Here is a 24,900-nt window from a genome sequence, read left to right on the forward strand (position 1 = left end):
ACTGAAATGTTTTGCAGAGAGTGAATTCATCTCTTTTTAACACTCACTGGAGTGCCTGCCCATGTCCCAGGAGATGTACTGAGTGGAACTGAGTAGTTTGGCAGACACTGCATGACTCACAAATCTTAAAATATTTGCAGTCTGACCCTTTACAGAAAATATTTGCTGGCCCTTGTTATGGAGTATGGTCTATAGGAGTTCAGAACTTCATAAGCAATTTCATGGAGTCCTTCTCTGAGGTGAATAATCAACAGTATAATTATTTTATAGAACGGATAGTTTTATCAGTAAGTATAATAAAAATCTTGCTGTTGATGGACAGAAATGAATGTCTTAAGGTTTCAATCACCGAGAAATATCTTCTTATTCAATGCCATGCGTAAAATTTGCAAGTTTTCGTTTTTCCATAGTCATTGAGAATTGAGCTGGATATCTAAAAGAATTTGGATATTCCCCAAATCATTATGTTTTCACACACTGGTGCACATATAACAATTTTTCTCATAAGTGCAACCCAACAGTCAGCTAATTTAGAAGGGTGGGAAACCGCATTTAGCGTAGCCTAGGAAGTGGTTTGGATCCGCACCTCATGTTATATTGTGCTCATGCGCATGTTAGTTATCGTGCCGTTGGCGTGCAATAATGCGCAGGCGCGTTGGCTCCGGCGCCGGCCTTTGCGGAGGGGCGGGACTTACAGCCGGCGTCTCTTCTTGTAACTGCGGGTGGTGGCAGCGCCATTTTGAACGTGCAGCTACCGCGGCGGTGATCCTCACCAGGCAGAGCAGCGCGCTAAGCGACTTGGTCGTCTTCTTTGACTTTTTCCTTCTATATTCCGTATTTGTAGGTATATATAGAGATACGGCTGTAGCTCTAGAATTATATCCGAAATCTGAATTGAACTAAGATGATGTTAAGGGGAAACCTGAAGCAAGTACGCATTGAGAAAAACCCGGCCCGCCTTCGAGCTCTTGAGTCTGCCGCAGGCGAGAGCGAGCCATCGGCCGCCATGGCCCTCGCGCTGGCGGGGGAGCCGGCGCCACCTGCCCCGGTGGCTCCGGAGGACCACCCCGATGAAGAGATGGGATTCACCATTGACATCAAGAGCTTCCTCAAGCCGGGCGAAAAGACGTACACGCAACGCTGCCGCCTCTTCGTGGGGAACCTGCCCACAGATATCACGGAAGAGGACTTCAAGAGGCTCTTCGAGCGCTACGGCGAGCCCAGCGAGGTCTTCATCAATCGGGACCGTGGCTTCGGCTTCATCCGTTTGGTGAGTGTAGTGCCTGGCTGGCGGGGTTGTGAGGGGGAAGGGGGCGTGAAGGGAGGCCCCTGTGAGGAGCGGGGCGCCGCGGGCAATCGTCCACGTTCTTCAGCCGCGGTGGAGAAAGCTCTTGTTCCAGCTGAGGCCTGTGCTATGGCCTGTGAAAATCGGGGCGCCTCGCGTCCTTGTTTTTCCCGCCGCGTTGAATTGTCCTCTCACCCAAGGCAGCGTTTTAGCCCGGAATTTCCGATTAGTGGGCTCGGTTTGCCGTCGCTTCTTGGTTGCTGTAGCCAACATTTTCTGCTCTGCGCGCGTCCGACTTTGCTTGCCCGGCGCTACATATAGGCTACGGCTAACCCGGCCCAGTTTGGGATTCTAGTTCTCTGATTCCCACAAGGGTCAGGAACGTTTTGGGGTGAGACTTCTTCCAGGCAAAATTGTGTTGTAAGCGAAGTAGATAATGAATTTGGAACGGAAGCTTCGTCTTACCAGAAATTTCATTGGGCATGGAGAACCAACCAGCGGACTCGCTTCTTAAAAAATTTCCAAATCATTTCCTTGGTTGCAACCAGACTTGGATGCGTTTAACGGTAAACCATGTTTCTCACCTGACCTCAGCGCAGCCCACCTTTAACTGCTTCGTTCTTAAACTCTGCAATATTGGGACGGTGTTGAATTGTTAACGTATCTACGGTAGGGTGCTCTCTTCCCAAACATTCTGGAAGTTTCCACGTGTTGGGGGGGTATGAATTATATACTGTTTTATATTTTACGTGCACATCTTAATGCTAAAAGAGCATGCATTTTACTTTATAGTTTAAACCTTAAAACTTTTCCAATAACATGCAAAATTTGTGCCTCCCTTAGATTTTTTTTAAATTCAGAGAGAGGGGACTTTCCTTTTGCAGGTCAAAATATCTACTTTATTTGGTTTTCCCATGTGCTTTGTGGTGAATTCCATCAGTGTCAGTTATATAGCTTTATTGTAATTCGTATTTAGATGCTGGATTTTTTTCCAACAAAATATTTTTCTTGGAGACATTTTTACACAAAGACTTCTTATGTTGTATTGCCTTTCTAGTTTGACCCTCAAATTTTATGTGCATGGCAGTTTGTGGAAGCTTTATTACTGAAGTTTTAACGTTCCAAATCGGGTTCTCTTCGTGGTTGGCCGAGGCAAAGTTTTAACATGTAGATAGAATTGATTGTAATTTAATAACATTGTATTTTTTAGGGAGAACATTTGACTTTTTTTTTTTTTTTTAAGATTTTATTTATTTACTTGACAGAGAGCTAGAGAGCACAAGTAGGCAGAGGGAGAGGGAGAAGCAGTTTCTCCGCTGCGCTGGAATCGCGACGTTGAGCTGGATCCCAGGACCCTGGGATCATAACCTGAGCCGAAACAGCGGCTTAACCGACTGAGCAACCCAGGTGCCCCTGAACATTTAAAATCTAAATGGCTTCAGGAGAAGGGTAAATCTTCACAGGGCATTATTAACAAGACGGGGAAATTTCCTTAAAATTGAAGTTAAGTAATCAGTGCATTTTGAACATGAAATTATAAGTATCTTTTGGATATTAGAGAAACTGTCATTTGATAAAATTATTTTTGATACAATTACAAAAGTTATCTTAAAGGAATTTAGGTTTCTACAATGAAATATTTTAGGCAGTTTTTAGTAAACTTTCCAAAAAGATGTTACTTAACATTTTCATGGTCTTTGTAGCCTTTGGCACCCTTTGGGTCTGTTTTAAAGTTGACATTCTGGAGAAAGAATGGTAGGCCTGGATTTCCTTTTGTTTTGGAAGCCTTACACTTAAAAAATAAGCCAGTAGTAAACATTTTGACATGAAAAAAACTTCTGTCTTTAAAGCTACTAATAGGGACGCCTGGGTGGCTCAGTTGGTTAAGCAGCTGCCTTCGGCTCAGGTCATGATCCCAGCGTCCTGGGATCGAGTCCCACATCGGGCTCCTGGCTCAGCAGGGAGCCTGCTTCTCCCTCTGATTCTGCCTTCCACTCTGTCTGCCTGTCTTGCTCTCTCTCTGACAAATAAATAAATAAAATCTTAAAAAAAAAAAAAATTGCTGCCTTTCAGTAAATTCTTAAAAAAAAAAAAAATAAAGCTACTAATAATCCTTTCTTTACTTTAGTATATTAGCCCTGTCCGATAGAACTTCTGCAGTGATGGAAATGCTATGTGTATGTGCTGTTCAGTGTAGTAGTTACTAACCACATGTGACTGTTGAGCACTTGAACTGTGGCAGTTGTGCTGGAGAATTTAAACTTTAAATTTTATTTATTCTTAAATAGCCACATGTGTCTAATGGATATTTGCTTTTAGTTTCTTTAAAAAGAATAAAAAGTCTATTGGATTATGAAATGGGGAGGTGAGGACTGCTCTTGTCTGCTTCTTTGGGGTAGGCTCCTCCAAACGTATCATGTGGTATTTTTTGTGTAGGCATGTTAAAAATAAGTCATTGGGAAATGAGAATTTAGCTTACAAGGTTTGACTTTATGGATAACTTTACTGTTTAATCTTAGCTCTGTGATTAACAGGTACATTTAAAAGCCTTAAACATTTCTGAGTGATTATGTATCTTTTTCTACTTAGGGAAATCATAGTGTATACCTGATTTGAATGTAAGTAATGGTGTAGTGGCTCTAGTGTGTGGTGGTGGTGTAGTGGCCCTATAATAGTGGTGTAATTTTATTTGATTTATATTTTTAGGTATATTTTTTAACTTGTTCAGCAATTAATCTTTAAAATTAAATTTTCTTACATTGGTGGTTGTAGTTTTTTGGTTAATTGATGAGGTGAGACAATATTTTGGAGACGGTGCAGGGTCAGCATTGCTACAATGTAACCGTGAGGAAAAAGAATTGAAGTGGCATTTCCTCATAAGGTCCTAATCCAGATTCTGAATCCATGGTACATTAGGGTTGAAATTGTTGTTTATTTTAGATACATTTTGTGGAATTTTAGACCCCCAAAATTCTTTTTTAGGATTTGACTGGTTACTGACATTAGATTTGCTAAACTAACTGAGAAGTTGTAGTGCATTTTTAAAAAAATTTGTTTATTTAAATGATCTCTACACCCAGTGAGGGGTTCGAACTGCAGACCCTGACTGAGATTAAGAGCCACATGGTTCTCAGACTGGCTCTGCCAGGAGTCCCAGTGGTGCATTTTAAAGATAGTTTAATGTAGTTAAAACTGGTTATTAGTTTGACCTGAACTCTCTTTCTTTTTTTTTTTTTTAAAGATTTTTTAATTTTATTTATTTGTCATAGAGAGAGAAGCGAGAGCAAGCACAGGCAGACAGAGTGGCAGGCAGAGGCAGAGGGAGAAGCAGGCTCGCTGCCAAGCAAGGAGCCCGATGTGGGACTCGATCCCAGGACGCTGGGATCATGACCTGAGCCGAAGGCAGCCGCTTAACCAACTGAGCCACCCAGGCGTCCCCTGAACTCTCTTTCTGCTTTTATCTCTTCCCTCCCCTACTTTTAGTTCAGTACTAAAACCAGATTTCTGGAGTGGTGAGTCACAAAAGTGTGGGTCCTTTCCAGCATATTCATCTCTCTCTAGTGCACTTATATTATTTTCCCTATCATTCATGCTAGCAATGCTGACCTTAGACCTAAAAATTGTTAACTGGGATTTGTTAGAAATGCAAATTCTGAGACCCTACCCTAGATTAGATCTACTGAATCAACTTGTGGGGTTGGGACCCAACAATCTTATTTTTGTTTTTGTTTTCCTTTTGAATATTTTATTTATTTATTTGACAGAGATCACAAGTAGGCAGAGAGGCACGCAGAGAGAGAGAGGGGGAAGCAGGCCCCCTGCTAAGCAGAGATCCTGATGCGGGGATAAGGCGTTGTACAGTCTCTGGGGGTCTCAATCCCAAGACCCTGAGATCATGAACTGAGCCGAAGGCAGAGCCTTAATCCACTGAGCCACCCAGGTGCCCCAATAGTCTTGCGTTTTAATTAGCCCTCCATGTTATTCTTATGCTTGCTAAGATTTCAGAACCACTATTGTAAATAAAGAGTTAAAAATCTACTGAATTTACATTAATTTAGCCACTGGGGACTAAACCCTCTCCCCTTGGGTTTGTTTTTAATAATGAAATGCTGTGTACTTCTTACGGAATGTCAAATACTAGAGAAGATCTTGTAGAATTTCCTTAGTGGCCTGTCCAGCATATAATTTCAAGTGCTCTTTTAGTTCAGGGAAGTTTTCTTATTACAGTTTTAATTCTAGTGAAAGGTTGTCCCCTAACACATTAAAAGTTTTCTTTTTTTTAAAGATTTTATTTATTTATTTGACAGAGAGAAATCACAAGTAGATGGAGAGGCAGGCAGAGAGAGAGAGAGGGAAGCAGGCTCTCTGCCGAGCAGAGAGCCCGATGCGGGACCCGATCCCAGGACCCTGAGATCATGACCTGAGCCGAAGGCAGCGGCTTAAACCACTGAGCCACCCAGGCGCCCCTAAAAGTTTTCTTATTACAGTTTTAATTCTAGTGAAAGGTTGTCCCCTAACACATTAAATGTAATCACTGTTAAACTTTTTTATGGTTTTTCCATATCAAACCGTACTGTACACATTTTGCTGTGATTTGAGGTTTTCATTTAATATCTCTTTGACATCTTCTCATATCATTGGATTGATTTTTAATGACCATATTGTATTTCACAGTATGAGTGGACTGCCAGTTACCCAGCCAACTTTCTGTTGATTGACTTTCCATTTTGCATCGGTGGATTTCCTTGTACTTATTAATTTAGTACTGTTGGCAGTGGTCAGTTTTAATCACTAGCAAACAATAAAAAGATCTGGTCTTTGTAAAGAGCCTTTTGAAAGGGTTCAGTGGACATCATGAGATTCTAATTCAAGCAATCTCTATCTTGGGGTAGTCAGTTTCTTGTTATTTTTTTATATTCCTTTTAAATTGAAAACCTGTAATTTTACTTTTTATGCAAAGTGACGCAGGGACACTAGCTGGAAGGAGGAATTTATAGTGTATTGGTAGTATGAATTATGTATAGATCTGGGGGTGAGTTACTTCAACCTGCTAGGCTTATTTCCCCATATGTGAAGAGGGGATATTAACAACACACTTTGTAAGGTTGTTGATGAGGATAATGGAAGCTAATTGTATAGGTGTGTATGTATATGCATATTTATGTATATTTATATGAAATAATGAGTGGCTAGCATATAGTATCTACTTAGTAAAATTTACCTTATCATTATTCTGCGGTATGAAGTAAAGAAATCTTTGGTTTCATTTCAAACACGTAATTTTAATTGAATTTACAGATAACTTTAGTACACATTTATAGCAGTGGTTCTTAAATGGGGTGGTTTTGTTTCCCGGGGGACATTTGACAGTGTCTGGAGACATTTTTCATTGTCAAAAGTGGGGGTTATTCTACTGGCTTAAACCTCCTGTAATGCACAGGATAGCTCCCCACAGCAAGAATTATCTTTTCCATAATGTCAAGAGTGCTGAAGGTGAGAAATCCTGATGTAGAATTATTAATGAAAATATAAGTTTTGGAAAAAAAAATATGTTTTGAAGAAGGATTATGGCTTTGAAAATTCATGACAGCATAAACATTTTATTTGGCCCAAAAGTAATTTAATTCATTGCCAACTTTAAAATAAATTACTTGAGGGGCGCCTGGGTGGCTCAGTGGGTTAAAGCCTCTGCCTTCGGCTCAGGTCATGATCCCAGGGTCCTGGGATCAAGCCCCGCTTCGGGCTCTCTGCTCGGTGGGGAGCCTGCTTCCTCCTCTCTCTCTCTCTCTCTGCCTGCCTCTCCGCCTACTTGTGATCTCTCTCTCTGTGCCAAGTGAATAAATAAAATCTTAAAAAAAATAAAATAAAATAAATTACTTGATTTAACATAAAAATTGGGACTTCCTGCTTCTCTTGGGGAAATAATATATGATGTTGTGAATATACTTGACTGAATCTGAGCAGGAGATGCCCTCTGGAAGCACTTTTCAGTTTTATTTATTTACTTATTATTATTATTATTATTATTTAAGTCTGGGAGCCCAGGTTTTTTTTTGTTTGTTTTTGTTTTTTAAGATTTTATTTATTTGACAGATAGAGGTCACAAGTAGGCAGAGAAGCAGGCAGAAAGAGGAGGAAGCGGGCTCTCTGCTGAGCAGAGAGCCTGATGGCTGGGCTCGATCCCAGGACCCTGGGGTCATGACCCGAGCCAAAGGCAGAGGCTTTAAATCACTGAGCCACCCAGGCACCCCTTATTTATTATTTTCTTAAGATTTTATTTTTAAGTAATCTCTGCTCCCAGTGAGGGGGTTGAATTCACAATCCCAAGATCCAGAGTGACATACTCTACCAACTGAGGCAGCCAGGTGCCCACCAGTGTTCAGTTTTAGAAAGTCCTCATCAGGTTCTCTTTATCCTCCTATCCTTTAACATTTTATTATGAAAAAATTTCAGATATATAGTAATGAACATCCTTTGATTCACCATCTAGATTCTCTAAGTTTTGTTATATATTTTTTTTCACTTACCTATTCATCTTACTCTACCCATCAGTTCTTGATTCTCTGAACACTCTAGCATGCTTATCATTAACTAGAGTCCAGTATTATTTTTTTGAGGTGTTTGAAACCTGCATACAGTGAAATGCACAAATTTTAAGTGTACAATTTAGAAAAATTTAATTCAAACTCCTATCAAGATAGAGAACATTATCATCCTTAAAATTTCCTCATGCCTCTTGCCATTCTCAGTCATACCCAACAATATTTTTAAAATCTACCTCTTAGAGTTGTTGGATTTTATATGACATATCAGGTACAAAGTACCTATCCCTTGTTAGATATTTATTGAATGGTTGTTGGTACATTTTTTTTGTTTTTGAGATTTTATTTTTTATTTTCAGAGGGAGATACAGTGAGAGGGAACACAAGCAGGGGGAGTGAGAGGGAGAGAAGCAGGCTTCCCACTGAGCAGAGTCTGATGCTGGGCTCCCATCTCAGGACTCTGGGATCATGACCTATGCCAAAGGCAGATGCATAATGACTGAGCCACCCAGGTGCCCCTGTTTGTTGGTACTTTTAAGAATAATTTAAATTAAAATTTTTTTTTAAAGATTATATTTATTTATTTGACAGACAGATCACAAGTGGGCAGAGAGGCAGGCAGAGACAGAGAGAGGGGGAAGCAGGCTCCCCGCTGAGTAGGGAGCCTGTCGCTGGGCTTGATTCCAGGACATTGGGATCATGACTTGAGCTGAAGGCAGATGCTTAACTAACAGCCTTCCAGGTGCCCCTGAAATTTTATTTTTAAGTAATCTCTATACCCAAGGTGTGGCTTGAAATTAAAACCTGGAGATCACGTCACATGCCCTACTGACTTAGCTGGTTAGGTCCCCCAAGAGTAATTTTTAGAAATAGCTTTTTTGAAAATCTGTAAAAAGGTTAGATTCATTTGTCTTTGTAAAATTAGTTCTGTAGATAGATTTCTGCATAAATCCAGTAATTTAAAGCTGTCATTAATATTTTAGGTATTGAATAAGGATCTATTATGACGTTAAGACTTAAATAAGACAATATATTTGTTCTCTTACAGATGCATATAAAACTTCTTTCAGTTCTTTCTGGAGAGTTCTCACAACACAAAGAAAAAGAACATAACTATATTGAACTTCCAATTTGTTGATTATGTTTAGATGTCTATATTCTATACCAGCTTTGAATTCTTCAAGAAGGAAGTTCCCTAGTGGTTTCAGCAATGAATGTATTTTCTAGTTTATAAATGCACGTGCACTTGATTTTTCTCTATAATGGGGAGAGCACATGGCCCATGAATGTACACGTTTGCTTCTGTCAATATAATGGAGAAATGTGTAGTCCATGAAAGTATTTCAGAAGTGGTTATTAACATCTGATAGGAGTTTTCATAGATGATAGAAGAAAGAAATAAAAAGGAAAGGGATTTTCTGGCATTGGAGGAGTGAGATGTTTTATTAAGATGTAAATACAGGGGGCGTCTGGGTGGCTCAGTGGGTTAAGCCGCTGCCTTCGGCTCAGGTCATGATCTCAGGGTCCTGGGATCGAGTCCCACATTGGGCTCTCTGCTCAGCAGGGAGCCTGCTTCCTCCTCTCTCTCTCTCTGCCTGCCTCTCTGCCTGCTTGTGATCTCTCTCTGTCAAATAAATAAATAAAATCTTTTAAAAAAAAAAAAAAGATGTAAATACAAAAACATGGAGTATATGGGAAATTATTCTGTTTTCAGTAATAGCTTCCAGTAACTGGTGCTTGGTCTGAAAAAGTAATTATTTTCTTTTAATATATGTAGGAGATTTAAAAAAGATTGCTTCAAATATTTAATAGCTGGTAATTTCTGAATAGATAATCTTTTAGTGATGACTTGGGACATTGGGGTATTTAAACATACTTATTTTTGAATAATTAGTACAATGCATGTGATACCAAAGTTGAATGACACAAAAACAAAGTGACCCTATCCGCCATTTCCAAAAGCTACCCAGCTCTTCTCCCTAGAAACCGCTATTTAAAATTATTTGTGTTACTATCATCTTTAAAAAGTGATTTTTCCTCCTAAAAAGGAATCCAGAACACTGGCTGAAATTGCAAAAGCAGAGCTGGATGGCACCATTTTGAAGAGCAGACCTCTCCGAATTCGTTTTGCTACACATGGAGCAGCCCTCACTGTCAAGAACCTTTCGCCGGTTGTTTCCAATGAGCTGCTAGAGCAAGCATTTTCCCAGTTTGGTCCTGTAGAGAAAGCCGTTGTGGTTGTGGATGATCGTGGTAGAGCTACAGGAAAAGGTTTTGTAGAATTTGCAGCAAAACCTCCTGCACGAAAGGCTCTGGAAAGATGTGGTGATGGGGCGTTCTTGCTAACAACGTAAGTTTTAAACATCTCATCGTCCTTCTGTACAGTTGCAAATGGGCTTCTCTCTGTTCTGAACTTCTTTCTTTCCTTGCACAGTTCATACTGTTTTGGCATATGGGTAAGTAGGTGTTGAATAAATATTCACTGAATATAAATAAGGAATTTTTGCGTATCTCCAGGAGGCAGGAGTCATACTTCAGACTTCAGTGTGTTGATTCACGCTTGATTGAATTTTAGAAAAGTTTTCTATTATGATTTTCATTCAGCTGACTGTATCTATTATATGCAAAGGAAAGTTTTATATTTAAATAATGGATGAATGACATTATAATCAACTTTATAAATGCTTTTTTTTAAGTCTTAGCGGAACTGGATTTGTTATGTATTATTAGGTTGTTTACAGAATTTCTGGAAATTCAAGAGAATCGAGCTTTGATGCTATGGTTTCAGCAGAAATACAGCTAAAAGTAATGCCCAACCTCTTCATGAGATTGATAATTTGCATGAATTAAAATGCACCCAATTTTGTGTTTTTTTTTTTAAGACTTTATTTGACAGAGCACAAGTAGGCAGAGGGGCAGGCAGAGGGAGAAGGAGAAGCAGGCTCTCTGCAGAGCAGGGAGCCTGACCTGGGGCTCGATGCCAAGATCCTGGGATCATGACCTGAGCTGAAGGCAGCTGTTTAACTGACTGAGCCACCCAGATGCCCCAAAATGCACCCAATTTTTTTTTTTTAAAGATTTTATTTATTTAATTTGACAGAGATCACAAGCAGGCAGAGAGGCAGGCAGAGAGAGGAGAAGGCAGGGCTCCCTGCTGAGCAGAGAGCCCAATGCGGGGCTCGATCCCAGGACCCTGGGATCATGACCTGAGCCCAAGGCAGAGGCTTGACCCACTGAGCCACCCAGGCGCCCCTGCACCCAATTTTAAATATAAAACATAATGAGTTTCAACGAGTGAATGTACTATGTAACTTAGAATCACAGTCAAATAGAGAACATTTTCATCATCCAAAAAAGTTCCTTTATTTTCTCTTGCAGTTATTCTCCACCCCTTAACCCTGTCCTAGATAGCTACTCATCTTTTGCACTCCTATAAATTAGTTTTGTCTTTTCTAGTTATTTCATATAAATGAAATAGTATATACTCTTTTGTGTTCCTTCCTTCCTTTCTTTTTTTAAGATTTTATTTATTTGAAAGAGAGAGAGAGAGCGTGAGCAGGACAGAGGGAGAGGGGCAGGCAGACTCCTAGCGGAGCAGGTAGCCTGACTTGGGGCTTGATCCCAGGACTCTGGGATAATGACCTCAGTTGAAGGCAGACACTTAATTGATTTAGCCACCAAGGCGCCACCTGTTTGATTTCTTTTGCTTAGGATAATATTTATGCGATTTCATTCATACTACTGTATCAGTATTTTATTCCTTTTTATGGCTGAGTTTTATTCTATTATGTGGACATAATCATAGTTTGGCCAGTGATCTAAGGGTCGGTCAATGTTCAAGTTGTTCTAACTGTTGGCGATTTTGAATAAAGGTTTACACAAATGGACATTTGTGTAAAGGCTTCTTGTAAACATTATGTTTTCATGTGGCTTGGGTAATATTTAAGGGTAAATGGCTGAATTTTCAGCTTTATAAGAAACTGCCAAATTATGTTCCAAAATGGTTGTACTGTTTCACATACCTACCAGCAATGAGTGGGACAGAGTTCTAGGTTAGTTGTTCCATACCTTCACCAACACTTGATATTTTTAGTCTTTTGGATAGTCTAGTGAGTATGAGAACTTCTCGTGGTTAGTTTAAACTTTTATTTTACTAACTACTAATGATCAGCAACTTTTCATGTGCTTTTTGGCTATTTTTATACCTCTTATGAAGTGTCTGTTGAAATTTTTTGCCTATTTTTTTTTTTAAAGATTATTTATTTATTTATTTGTCAGAGAGAGAGAGAGAGAGAGAGAGAGAGCGAGCGAGAGTGAGCACAGGCAGACAGAGTGGAAGGCAGTCAGAGGGAGAAGCAGGCTCCCTGCGGAGCAAGGAGCCCGATGCGGGACTCGATCCCAGGACGCTGGGATCATGACCTGAGCCGAAGGCAGCTGCTTAAACAGCTGAGCCACCCAGGCGTCCCTTTTGCCTATTTTTTAATTGGGAGGTTTGTCTTACTGATTTAAAACATCTGGATACAGGTCTGTTTTATGATGATTTCTCCCAGTCTGTGGCTTGCTTTCAAATTTTCTTATTAGTGTTCTTCAGAAAACAGAAGTGAATTATAATTTTATCATTTTTTTTTTTCTTTTCTGACTTGTGCTTTTTGGATCCTTGTATGAAATTTCTGCCTCTCCCAAGGTAGCAAGTTTTTCTTGTGTTTTCTTGAGACATTTTATAGTTTCTTTTTTAAATTTATACCTGTGGTCCATTTTGAGTATGATATGAGATAACAATTCATTTTTTTTCCCCATACAGATACCCATTTGTTTAAGCATAAGTAATTGAAAAGATGATTTCTCCTTTTTTAATCTTTTATCTTTATCAAAAATCTTGAGGGGAAGAATCTGCACTATTTTTTGTTTCATTGATCTGTGTGTCCGTTATACCAGTACCTTTTTTTTTTTTAAGATTTTATTTATTTATTTGACAGACTGAGATCACAAGTAGGCAGAGGGGCAGGCAGAGAGAGAGGAGGAAGCAGGCTCCCTGCTGAGCAGAGAGCCCTATTCGGGGCTCTATCCCAGGACGCTGGGATCATGACATGAGCCGAAGGCAGAAGCTTTAACCCACTGAGCCACCCAGGTGCCCCTACCAGTATCTTTTTTTTTAAAAGATTTTATTTTATTTTATTTTAGGTTTTATTTATTAGAGAGAGTGAGCATGTTAGAGCAGGGTGGGGGGAGCTACTGAATAGAGAGGGAGAAGCAAGCTCCTGGCTCATCAGGGAGCCCCTGAAACAAAGACAGATGCATAACTGACTGGGCTGCCCATGCGCCCCTTAAAGATTTTATTTTTTAGTAATCTCTACACCTAACATTGGGCTTAAATTTATAACCCTGAGATCAAGAGTTGCCTGCTCTACAGACTGAGCCAGTCAGATGTGCCCCACAACAATGCTCTAGTTTCTTAATTTATGCTATTTAAGCTTTTTTGCTAAGCTAATTTAATTTGCTTATTTAAGCTTTGCTTAAATAATTTGCTTTATTTAAAAATAATTTGCTTTATTTAAGCGTAATTTGCTAATTTAAGCTTTTATGCTAAAGTTTGAAATTAGGTAGTATCACCTTTTTTTTTTTTTTTTAATGGTTCTGGGTGTTGTTGTCTTGTATATCCTTACTTATTTTTTCTATCCATCCGTTTATTTCTCAATTTTAGTATAGTTAATGTACAATGTTATATTAGTTTCAGATTATTTTTACTGATTTTAAAATCGACTTGTCAATAAAAAGAAATTCTGCTGGGCTTCCGATTGAAATTGCCTTGAGTGTAGAGGTCATTGGGGGGAATATTGACATCTTCACAATACTGACTTTTCTATTCCATGAATGTGGTATATCTCTCCATTTATGTAAAAATACTTGTCAGTAATAGTCATGAAACCTCTTGCCGTATTAACATGCCATTCTTTCAGTTTTCCCACAGCAAAGTTCTTGATGTTCATCCTTAGTCTTTACACTGGATTTGATATAAAAGTTCCTTAGTTGATTATTGTATTGATTCCTTTTATCTCTGTTAGTAATAAGATGTGCCCATTTACTGTATTATTGGTTGGGATCATGGAAATATTTTAGGGTTTGGGGAACTGGCTACAAAGACCATGTAAAACATCTGTTTTTGGCCCCACAGCTTAGTTGTGTGATTTTTTTTTTTCTTAGATTTTTTAAGATTTTAGGCCTTGTTCCATTTTATTCACCTTTTGCTAAGATGTTATCTTCTCAGAGAGGTAACTTCTTTTTTCCCCAAAGATTTTATTTTTTTTTTTGACAGAGATCACACATAAGCAGAGAGGCAGACAGGGGGCGGGGGAGCAGGCTCCCTGCCAAGCAGAGAGCCCGATGTGGGGCTAGATCCCAGGACCCTGGGATCATGAGCAGAGGCTTAACCCACTGAGCCACCCTGGTGCCCCTCAGAGAAGTAGTTTTATCTTGATACAGTCATCCCCTCTGCAACATCACTTATAGTCTCCTTTCTCAATTTATTTTTTTTCTTAGCATTTACTGTTTTAATTTGTATGTCTTTCTCTGCAGTAGAATTTTTAAGTTCCATGAGGACAGGGGTTTGTCTTGTTCTACATTATGTAATCCTAACACGTATGTTCTTCTTTTTTTTAAAATTAAATTTATTTTAATTCCAGTATAGTTAACATACAGTGTTTTATTAGTTATGTGTGTACAGTATAGTCATTCAACAGTTGTGTGTCTTACTCAGTGTTCATAAAAATAAGTGTGCTTTTCCTAATACCCTTCACCTATTTCACCCATTCATACCCCCCTCCCAATCATCTGTTCTCTGTAGTTAGAATCTGTTTTTTGGTTTGTCTCTTTTTTTCCCTTTGTTTTTTCTTAAATTCCGCATATGAGCAAAATCATATGGTATTTGTCTTTCTCTGACTTACTTTGCTTAGCATTACACTGTCTTAGCACCTGTAGTGTCATAATTCCTGGCCACAAACTAAGCTAATAATAGTTATTTAATGAAGGAAGGAAAGAAGGACCTAAAGCAATAGGCAAGGCATAAGATTAGTATTTTTTTCACTGGAGGCTTTGATTAATTGGTATTTTTTTAAAGTTACACCCAGGCATTGGGAAGTATTTGACTATTTTTTACAGGTAGCTTTTGGAATCACTTAAAAACACTTTTGAGGGAATGGACAAATTGTTGAACACTGTACTGTCTCATCTTTCATAATCATGATCATAGTCATAAGCATTTGGATTCTCATAGCACTATTATTCCATTTTTTAGGTGAGAAAACTGGCCAAGAGATGTTAAGTAATTTGTATAAGATTGCACAACTGATTAATGGAAGATTTTAGTCTGACACTATATCCCTTTTATGCTATAAGTAGAATTTTTTTTTTAAAAGATTTTATTTATTTATTTGAGAGAGAGATAGTGAGAGAGAGCATGAGAGGGGAGAAAGTCAGAGGGAGAAGCAGACTCCTTGCTGAGCAGGGAGCCTGATGTGGGACTTGATCCTGGGACTCCGGGATCATGACCTGAGCTGAAGGCAGTAGCCCAACCGAGTCACCCAGGTGCCCTACAAGCGGAATTTTTAATATCTATCCTTTCTGAGAACATTGTTACTTAAACCTTCTAATGGAATTCAGGATGCTCTTTTCCCTGTTTGAGTGGCTGGAATCAACTGAAATGTGACCTCATATAATTTCCTCACTGCCGTATCTAAAGTGGGCTCTCTCTATTCTTTGTTGACAGCATTGTGTTTTTCCTTCTTAGCTCTTAAAATTATTTGTTTACTCATTCTTTTTTGTTTTGGTTTTTTAGAACACTTCAGGGATTGTTTTGTTTACCCTGATTCTCTAGCCGAAGGTAGGGTTGTCTTGGTACATTTTGGGTAATCAAGTATTTATTGACAGACTGACTCTCAGATGTCAAGAATAATACAAGTGATTTATAAGAGTGGTATCATAAGGATTTAATTTCTAAGTGTAGACTTCTTGTGTAATCAAAATGTCTCCTGAAAATACTTTTATCTCTCTTTTTAAAAATTTATTTGAGAGACAAAGAGAAAAGGGGGATGATAAAGGAAGAGGGACAAGCAGACTCTCCACTAAGTGCAAGCCTGATGCAGAGCTTGATTCCAGGACCCCCAAGAACATGACTTGAGCTGAAACCAAGAGTTGGATGCTTAACCTGTGGAGCTACCTAGGTGCCCCAGAATACTTCTAAATTGTTATAAGGTGCTGTATACTATATGCAGTTTTAGGTAAACAGTTTTGTACAGTGTATGTAATGACTAGTGCATAGTATGCAAACATGTGTTAATTAAATATTTATGCTATTTTAAAATTACAAAAAAGAAAGATGGCAGGAAAAAAAGGAGAATTTAGAACCTTCATCCAGGGGCGCCTGGGTGGTTGAGTGGGGTAAAGCCTCTGCCTTCAGCTCAGGTCATGATTCCAGGGTCCTGGGATCAAGCCCCGAGTCAGGCTCTCTGCTCAGCGGGGAGCCTGCTTCCCTTCCTCTTTCTCTGCCTGCTTCTGCCTACTTGTGATCTCTGTCTGTCAAATAAATAAATACAATCTTTTTTTTTTTTTTAAGATTTTATTTATTTTTTTTGACAGATCACAAGTGGGCAGAGAGACAAGCAGAGAGAGAGGAGGAAGCAGGCTCTCTGCTGGGCAGAGAGCCCGATGTGGGGCTCGATCCCAGGAGCCTGGGATCATGACCTGAGCCGAAGGCAGAGGCTTCTGCCTACTGAGCCACCCAGGCGCCCCTAAATAAATAAAATCTTAAAAAAAAAAAAAACCCTTCATCCATGATAATAATGGTATGTTTATATCTTTAAACATTCGAATTACACTTAGAGCAGAGATGCTCAGGCCCTAGAGCTACATAGGAATTGAGTAGGCATGATGCTAGCTGCTCATTAAAATTTCTCTCTGGCTTTTCTTGTTTTTTTTTTTTTTTTTTTAAAGGTTTTTTGTTTTTAATTATTTGTCCTGGGTTGTGGGGAGAATAAGTCAAGCAGGGGGAGAAGCAGGCAGAGGGAAAAGCAGACTCCCCGCTGAGGAAGGAGCCTGATATAGGGGTTGATCTCAGCATCCTGGGACCATGACCTAAGCTGAAGGCAGACCCCTAACCCACTGAGCCACCCAGGTGCCCCTGTTGCATATTTTTCCCCCTATGGACCATTACAGGTTAAATTAAATCAAGATACAGTGTTGTTTTTACCACTTGCTAACTGATACCCTAAAAATGATATTGTAGTTGTTCCCGTAGGAAGAGAGTTAAGCCCTTGCTCTAGGTTTTGGCGTAAGGGAATGTTGAGGCTAGCTAGTTTGATCTGTCAAGGCCACTGAAACATCATATCAGCAGTAATTAGTAATTTTTTAAAAAAGATTTTATTTACTTATTTATTTGAGAGAGAGCACGAGAAGAGGAGTAGAGGGAGAACCAGTTTTCCTGTCGAAGGGGAGCTCAGTCCCAGGGCCCAAGGATCCTGACCTGAGCCAGACGCTTAACTGCTGAGCAACCCAGGAGCCCCTGTAATGTTTTGTTTCCATATTCGTGTATTCACTAGAGTAGCACTTCAAGGACTTTTTCCTTTGCAGTCACAAGGTGGCTCATGTCCTGTGCAAGAGACCCTAGCTTTCATTCTGTCTCAGCTTTTGGCATACCTTCCTCACTAAGTTTAATCATTAATTGCTTTTTATTTATAGTGAGAGGTACAAGTTTTTTTCTTTGACTGAATACTTAGAAGCCATTGAAGGGTAGTTTATTGGCCTAATTTCAATATTGTTGTGTCTCAGGGAGTAGGGAGACACCCAAAGAGAGGGAAAGATAGGAGAACATCTGGTCTTTGGAGTAGTCAGAAAACACATAACATTTACTGGGTAAGTTTGCAGTCTTTTATGGGTGTGGTTCATGTCACACCTGAAACAATTACAATATTGACATTAAAGATCACTGATAATGGATGATCCTAACAAATGGAATAATGAAAAAATTTGATATACTGTGACAATTATTAAGATGTGACACAGAGACACAAAGTGAGCAAATGCTATTGAAAAAAATGATGCCAGTAGACTTGCTCAATGCAGGGTTGCGAAAACCCTTGTATTTGTAAGAAATGCAGTATCTGTGAAACCCAGTAAAGCAAAGCACAGTGAAGTGTGGTATTGCCTATATGTTACCTAATATACAGTCTGTATTGAAATTTCTCCTGTTCCTTAGTAGTGTCCTTTATAACTTTGTAATCTATTCAGTCACTGATAGCACATTGAATTTGGTTTTTATGGCTGTAATTTCCTTTTATCTTAAGTTTCCCAAATGACAAAAATGTCACTGTCATGATACTGACATTTTTGAAGAGTCCAGGACAAGTGTTTTTCAGAATTGCTTCATTTTGGATTTGTTTTCCTCTTAGACTTTTGAGGGTTTATACTGTTAAACTCTTAGCTTTGTAGGAACAGATTCCAAGACATTTTATTTTAGACTCTTGCCTTTATATCACTAACCTACTTTGGGATTTATTTATTTATTTATTTATGTTTCTCCTGATTAATAAGCTTCCTTTTTTTCTATGAAGTTTTCCTGACTCTTATATTTGAGTCTTTTTTGATATTACTAAAAATGCACGGGGCACCTGGGTGGCTCAGTGGGTTAAAGCCTCTGCCTTGGGCTCAGGTCATGATCCCAGGGTCCTGGGATCGAGCCCCGCATCCGGCTCTCTGCTCAGCAGGGAGTCTGCTTTCCTTCCTCTCTCTCTGCCTGCCTCCCTGCCTACTTGTGATCTCTGTCTGTCAAATAAATAAATAAAATCTTCCAAAAAAATGCATAGTATTTCATTACAGCTATGCCAGACTTAACTATTCCTTTTTGGACACTAGACATTCCATCATTAGACATTTAGGTGGTTTCCCTTTTTTGCTCTAATAGCTAACCTGTGGCAAACATTATGGACCATGGATGTTTGGTTGCTCTTTGTTTCGTGGGTACAGTTGTATTTTTTAAAGATTTTATTTATTCATTTGACAGAAATAGCTGAAGCAGGGGGAGCAGTAGGTAGAGGGAGAAGCAGGCTCTGCACCAAGCATGGAGCTGGATTTGGGACTCAATTCCAGGACCCCTGGATCATGACTTCAGTGGGAGGCAGACACTTAAGTGGCTGAGCCATCCAGGCACCCCAAATTTTTTTTCTTAAGTTTTAAAAAAATTTTTTAAGTAGTCCCTGGACTCAGTGTGGAGCTTGAACTCAGAACCCTGAAATCAAGAGTTGCATGCTCCATTGACTGAGCCAGTTAGGTGCCCCTTCTTTGTTTAGACTTATATGGCGCAAATGTAGCCTGGAATTTCCATGGAAAAGCTTAAGTAAATAGCTTACTTTTTTTTATTTATTTTTTTAAGTTTTATTTATTTAAGTGATCTCAGGCTTGAACTCAAAGCCCCAAGACAAAGAGTTATATTGTCCTCCAACTGATCCAGCCAAATACCTCTTAACTGGTTCCTTTTAAACCAATTGAACTTGGTAACCCAAACTTTATGAGGAAATCAAAGATTCATGAGTGTAAGATTAATTGTAGAGAGTAACTTTGAAGGAAACCTCTTAATCTGTTATATGATGTAGCTGAAATCCTTACTTTGTGTAGCATTACTTTATTTGCTAATTATTTGTTGCTTTTATTTTTCTTAAAATCCCTGCTTTGGGGGCACCTGGGTGGCTCAACCATTAAGTGTCTGCCTTCGGCTCGGGTCATGATCCCAGGGTCCTGGGATCGAGCCCCGCGTTGGGCTCCCTGCTCAGCAGGAAGCCCGCTTCTACCTCTCCCACTACCCCTGCTTGTGTTCCCTCTCTCGCGGTGTCTCTCTCTGTCAATTAATAAATAAAATATTAAAAAAAAAATCCTTGCTTTGTGTAGCATCACTTTATTTGCTAATTATTTGTTGCTTTTATTTTTCTTTTTGAGAGAAAAAATGTTTTGCTTCCTATAGCACTTCTCTTAAGTTACAGTTCTATGCTTTCTTTTTATTCATGAGGGAAACATTTTTTAGGGCTGACCGCTAGATATTTAAGTGATCTTTTGTTGCTAATCAGAGACAAACGAAATCTTTTTTCTTTTATTATTATTTTTTTAATGTGTTGACAAAGATTTAAAAATACCCAGTGAGTGAAAATGAAGTTACATTGAGTATTTTATAACTCCTGGCACTGATGAAAATTTGTTACTCTGTATCTGGGAGGGATTTAGTTACTGAGTAATAAAAATCTTAAGATTCTTTGACTGTTGGAGGTATATGTTAAGTAAATATTTTGACTCAAAGATTTGGTATATCACTTTAAATGTGGTTTATCACTTTATTTCTAATAACAAAATATTGACCAAATCTGAATTTCTTAATAGGGAATTAAGTAGATCATTTTTGTGGTAGATTAGTCTATAGTTATTTTGTGAATATTTCATGACACCAGGAAATGCAACACTCCTGAAAAGAATTTCTTTATTATAATTTTTAAAAAAGATTTTATTTATTTATTTGACAGAGATCACAAGTAGGCAGAGAGGCAGGCAAAGAGAGATTGAGGGGGGAAGCAGACTTTCCTGAGCAGAGAGCCCGAAGCGGGGCTGGATCTTAGGACCCTGGGATCATGACCAGAGTGGAAGGCATAGGCTTTAACCCACTGAACACCCAGGCGCACCTGTTATAATTTTTAAAGTAGTTTCTATGGGGCTCCAGCTCATGACCCTGAGATCAAGAGTCCCGTGCTCAAATGACTGAGTCAGTTATGAAAAAATTTTCTTAAAGGGCAGTAGGCTAGTAGTTGCCAGAGGTTCAGGGAAATGGGGAATTGATAGCAAATGAGTTTAGGGTTTCTTTCTAGGGTAATGAAAATGTTCTGGCATTAGATCATAGTGATGGTCATACATACTAAAGCCCTCTGAACTCTACACTTTAAAATGGTGAATTTTATGGTGTGTGAATTATATTTCAATAAAAATACAGACTAAATTGCAAATCCCCTGTTAATGGCAGAGCATTTGGCTGTGCATCCATGCTGTGTAAGAGCTGCTCAAAAATCTATAAATAAATTCAGCATAGAAATAAATGTGTATATTTTCTATAAATAAAATAATGGAGCAAATTGTTACAAAACTCTTTTTTACTTCCAAGAGTCATTTTCCAGTTGAGTAGCACAGGACTTGTCTTAATTCCTCCAGCAATTAGTTGAAATAGTGTTAGCTACCAAGTAAAGTTTAATTGACCCCAGTGATGTGTGCAGAGGGTTGGTGGGGTAGATGGTAGAGTGTCAGTTTTGTAAGTTTCCTCGACCTGGCAAATACCAGAATCTAGGACTCCGTGAAGGAAATAAACTTAGGTGGTTTATATTCAACACAAACCACATTGTTTTCACAGTTTCGATATAGAAAATCAGCTTTATCTTTTAAGATGGTGGGATAGCTGTTTCAGGTCTGTTTTGTTAACTCTTTTTCTGCATACAAGGGATTGTTCCATTAATAATTTTTTAATACCTTTTCTATTTTATACTCCTACTTCAAAAGGATTACTTTTCCATCATTTTATTTGCTTCATCACATCTGTCCATTAAATGGGATATAGATTCAGAAGAAATATTTCTTAATAACAACAACATTATAATACTGCTTTTGCTTATATAATAGGAAACACAAGAGTTACCAAGGCATACCTGCTGGAGGTAGAAGTATAAATTGCCCCTTACCTTTGCAGAAAAACACCCCTAAGCCTAATTATACTGTCAGTGTCAACTGGGTCCAGTTTTAGTTTATACGTTCTTTTTTGAAAAGTCTTAATTATTTGTAAAGATCAATAATTTATTATCTTAGAGGTCTTCAAAAGAACAAAAAAGAATATTTAAACTTTTTTTTTTTCCTTAAAATTTACTCTAAGGGTCCGCTGGTCCATTTTATAATCTAAGATAATATCCGGTCTAATTGTTCTATTTTTCCTCTATCATAAAACATCTTTTTTTTTTTTTTTTTAAAGATTTTATTTATTTATTTGACAGAGAGAGATTACAAGTAGGCAGAGAGAGAGAGAGGAGGAAGCAGGCTCCCTGCTGAGCAGAGAGCCCGATGCGGGACTCGATCCCAGGACCCCGAGATCATGACCTGAGCCGAAGGCAGCGGCTTAACCCACTGAGCCACCCAGGCACCCCAATCATAAAACATCTTATTTCATCTTTCTAGGGATTACTTTATCATTATTCTCTAATTCGCAACTATATTAAAGACTAAAATTGAAAAAAATCCTGCAAAATGGTATATATCTACAAGGATTATTTAGTAGTGAAACAAGTTGTTATCCTTACATAATCACTTTTTAATTCCATACACAAAATGTTGCATCATCTTTTAAGCCATTATGGTTTTAGTACTTTATATATAACACCTTGTTCCCACCATTCTGCTTCTAAAGAGATATTTGAACAAGTGAGGAAAGGTCAGTCACAAATATGTCAATCATTTTGTACCGGTTCAGAAAACATGGAAACCTTTAATGTCCACCAGTATTTATGGTTAACAAAATTACGGTGCATGCATACATCTGAAATGGTGCCATTTTTTTTTTTTTAAAGATTTTATTTATTTATTTGACAGACAGAGATGACAAGTAGGCAGAGAGGCAGGCAGAGAGAGAGGAGGAAGCAGATTCCCCGCTGAGCAGAGAGCCCGATGTGGGGCTCGATCCCAAGACCCCGAGATCATGACCTGAGCTGAAGGCAGAGGCTTTAACCCACTGAGCCACCCAGGTGCCCCAATGGTGCCATTTTTTATTGAGTGATACAGGATGTCTGAAGAAGGCATGGATAGGTGATGCATTTTGTGTAAAATTACGTATATCTAGTGGAAAGGAAAATCTAAAGAGATGTTTATGAAATATCAGAGGTCCCTTCCGAATGATACGATTTCACAGGACTGATTAATTTTATATAAAACTTGTTAATGCACCAGTATTAGTATAACAACCAAACTAATGATTGGTTAATTTGGGGGCAAAGTGTGGAGAAGAAAAAGTCTACAGATAACAACTCCAGATTTAACATTAATGGTTGACCACTTTGATTTGCTTCCTTATAGTCTTGTGTTCTATGAAATATTTTTCTACATTTATAAAAAGAGTAAGTAATTTTATCTATACACAGAATTTAAGTTAGGTTGTAAAAATTACTTTAGGGACACGTCGGTGGCTCAGTTGGTTAAGCATCCAACTCTTTCTTTTTTTTTTTTTTTTTTTTTGTCCCTGACTTTAATAAAAATATAGATCTATGAGACAAATTCTAATGAAACAGAATTTCTCAAATATACACATATATAAGGCAAATTTATTACTAAGAATGATGCTATTTTAAACAAAAATACATATTTGTATCACATTAAGGGAGAATCCATCTATTTGAACCATAAAGACTTGAATTGAGGCAAAGTTATTAATTTTTCAAATTTCTTTTCATTATTTTTAAAATGTCTTTTCTCTTTTGACCTATTTATATGCCAAATTATATTAACAAAGGCATCAGCTCTTGATTTCAGTTTAGGTCATGACCTCATGGGTCGTGAGATTGAGCCCTGCATTGGGCTCCAGCTCTAAGCTCATTGGAAAGTCTGCTTGAGATTCTTTCTCTCTCCTTCTGACCCTTCCTCACTTGCATTCGCTGTCTTCCTCAGATAAATAAATCTTTAAAAAAAACCCTTTTTAAAATTTTTATTTATTTATTTATACAAGATTTTATTTATTTATTTGACAGAGATCACAAGTAGGCAGAGAGGCAGGCAGAGAGAGAGGAGGAAGCAGGCTCCCCGTTGAGCAGAGAGCCCGATGTGGGGCTCGATCCCAGGACCCTGGATCATGACCTGAACTGAAGGCAGAGGCTTTAACCCACTGAGCCACCCAGGTGCCCCAAAAAACCCTTTTTTTAAACACCAGAAGATCAAAGTGAAATAAACAAGATGTCTGAGATAATGGGCAAGGGGAATTTTTCCAGGGAGTAGTGCATACTGTGAAACCTTAAATATTCACATTGCTTTTGCTTATGTAAATAGGAAAACAAGAGTTACCTAGGCATACCTGCTGGTGGTGGAAGTATAAATTGCTATGTTCACATTTTAGCATATAACCCAACAAAAAAAACAATTGAGTCCCTTTAGGACTTCTCTTGAACACTACATGTAGTCATTTTGTTTTATGTAATGATGAATGTGGTTGTGACTGATGGATCTTTGCTTACTTACTCATGTATCTCTTTAGAAATGGAATTCCAGAAACAAGGTATAAATATATGCTTTGGTCAAGTTTTGTCTCAGAGGGCTGTATTCACCCCCCATGTATTAGTGTGTCTGGTGGTCTGTATTCATATGTTGAAAATTGAAAATTTATGGTTTAAAAACTCAACATTATTTGAGAGTATAATAGAGATGTCATTATATTCTCTAATTTTGTTCACATTTCCTTGACTTCATAAAATTAATCTTGTCAGTTTTAAGTAATTCTGTCATGTTCTGAGTGTGAATGATTTGCTTAGTATGTTTTCCTTCTTGAGTCTCCCGATTTTTCTCTTGAGGGGTAATGGCCTTCTGGTATTAAAGTGGGGTGGGGGTGAGTTTGTCTTTGTTGGCTTCTGCTGAGGTGTAGTTTTTATCTGGGCCTATTATTCTGATGTTTGTGGTCCTGCAGTGGCTTCCAGTGGGTAAGTAGTCAATATAATGCATCTTCTTTCATTTGTCCTTGGGCCTTTCTGGGTCCTCTTAGAAGTACCATGTCCTCCCATGGGTATAGGAACTCTTAGCTATTTTTTTCTACGTGATTGGGTTGCATGTGATATTTGAAGCTGTATTTACTCATTCTTTATCACACTTTAATTTTTTACATGTTGTACCAATTGAGGCCTTTTTTCTTTTGGGTTTCCACTCAGTTTATCTGAGGTTTCTATAATCCCATTGTGTCCATCACTCCAAGGTATTCCACATTTGCTTCTATTTCCTTTTCTCTCTAAAATGTCTTTACTAGCAGGGCACCTGGGTGGC

General features: G+C 38.5%; 1 protein-coding gene across 1 annotated transcript in view; it reads left to right on the plus strand.

Annotated features, from left to right (window-relative positions):
- The first annotated feature begins 708 nt into the window (after positions 1-708).
- PSPC1 (paraspeckle component 1) overlaps positions 709-24,900 on the plus strand; it is a 76,701-nt gene continuing 52,509 nt past the window's right edge. Inside the window, exons 1-2 of the mRNA XM_032315377.1 lie at positions 709-1,270; positions 9,876-10,177. Of these exons, the coding sequence (XP_032171268.1) occupies positions 905-1,270; positions 9,876-10,177 (668 nt within the window). The 5' untranslated portion in view covers positions 709-904. The remainder of the gene's footprint in view (positions 1,271-9,875; positions 10,178-24,900) is intronic.

Source organism: Mustela erminea, chromosome 15 (genome assembly GCF_009829155.1).
Source record: "Mustela erminea isolate mMusErm1 chromosome 15, mMusErm1.Pri, whole genome shotgun sequence".
Lineage (NCBI taxonomy): Eukaryota > Metazoa > Chordata > Mammalia > Carnivora > Mustelidae > Mustela > Mustela erminea.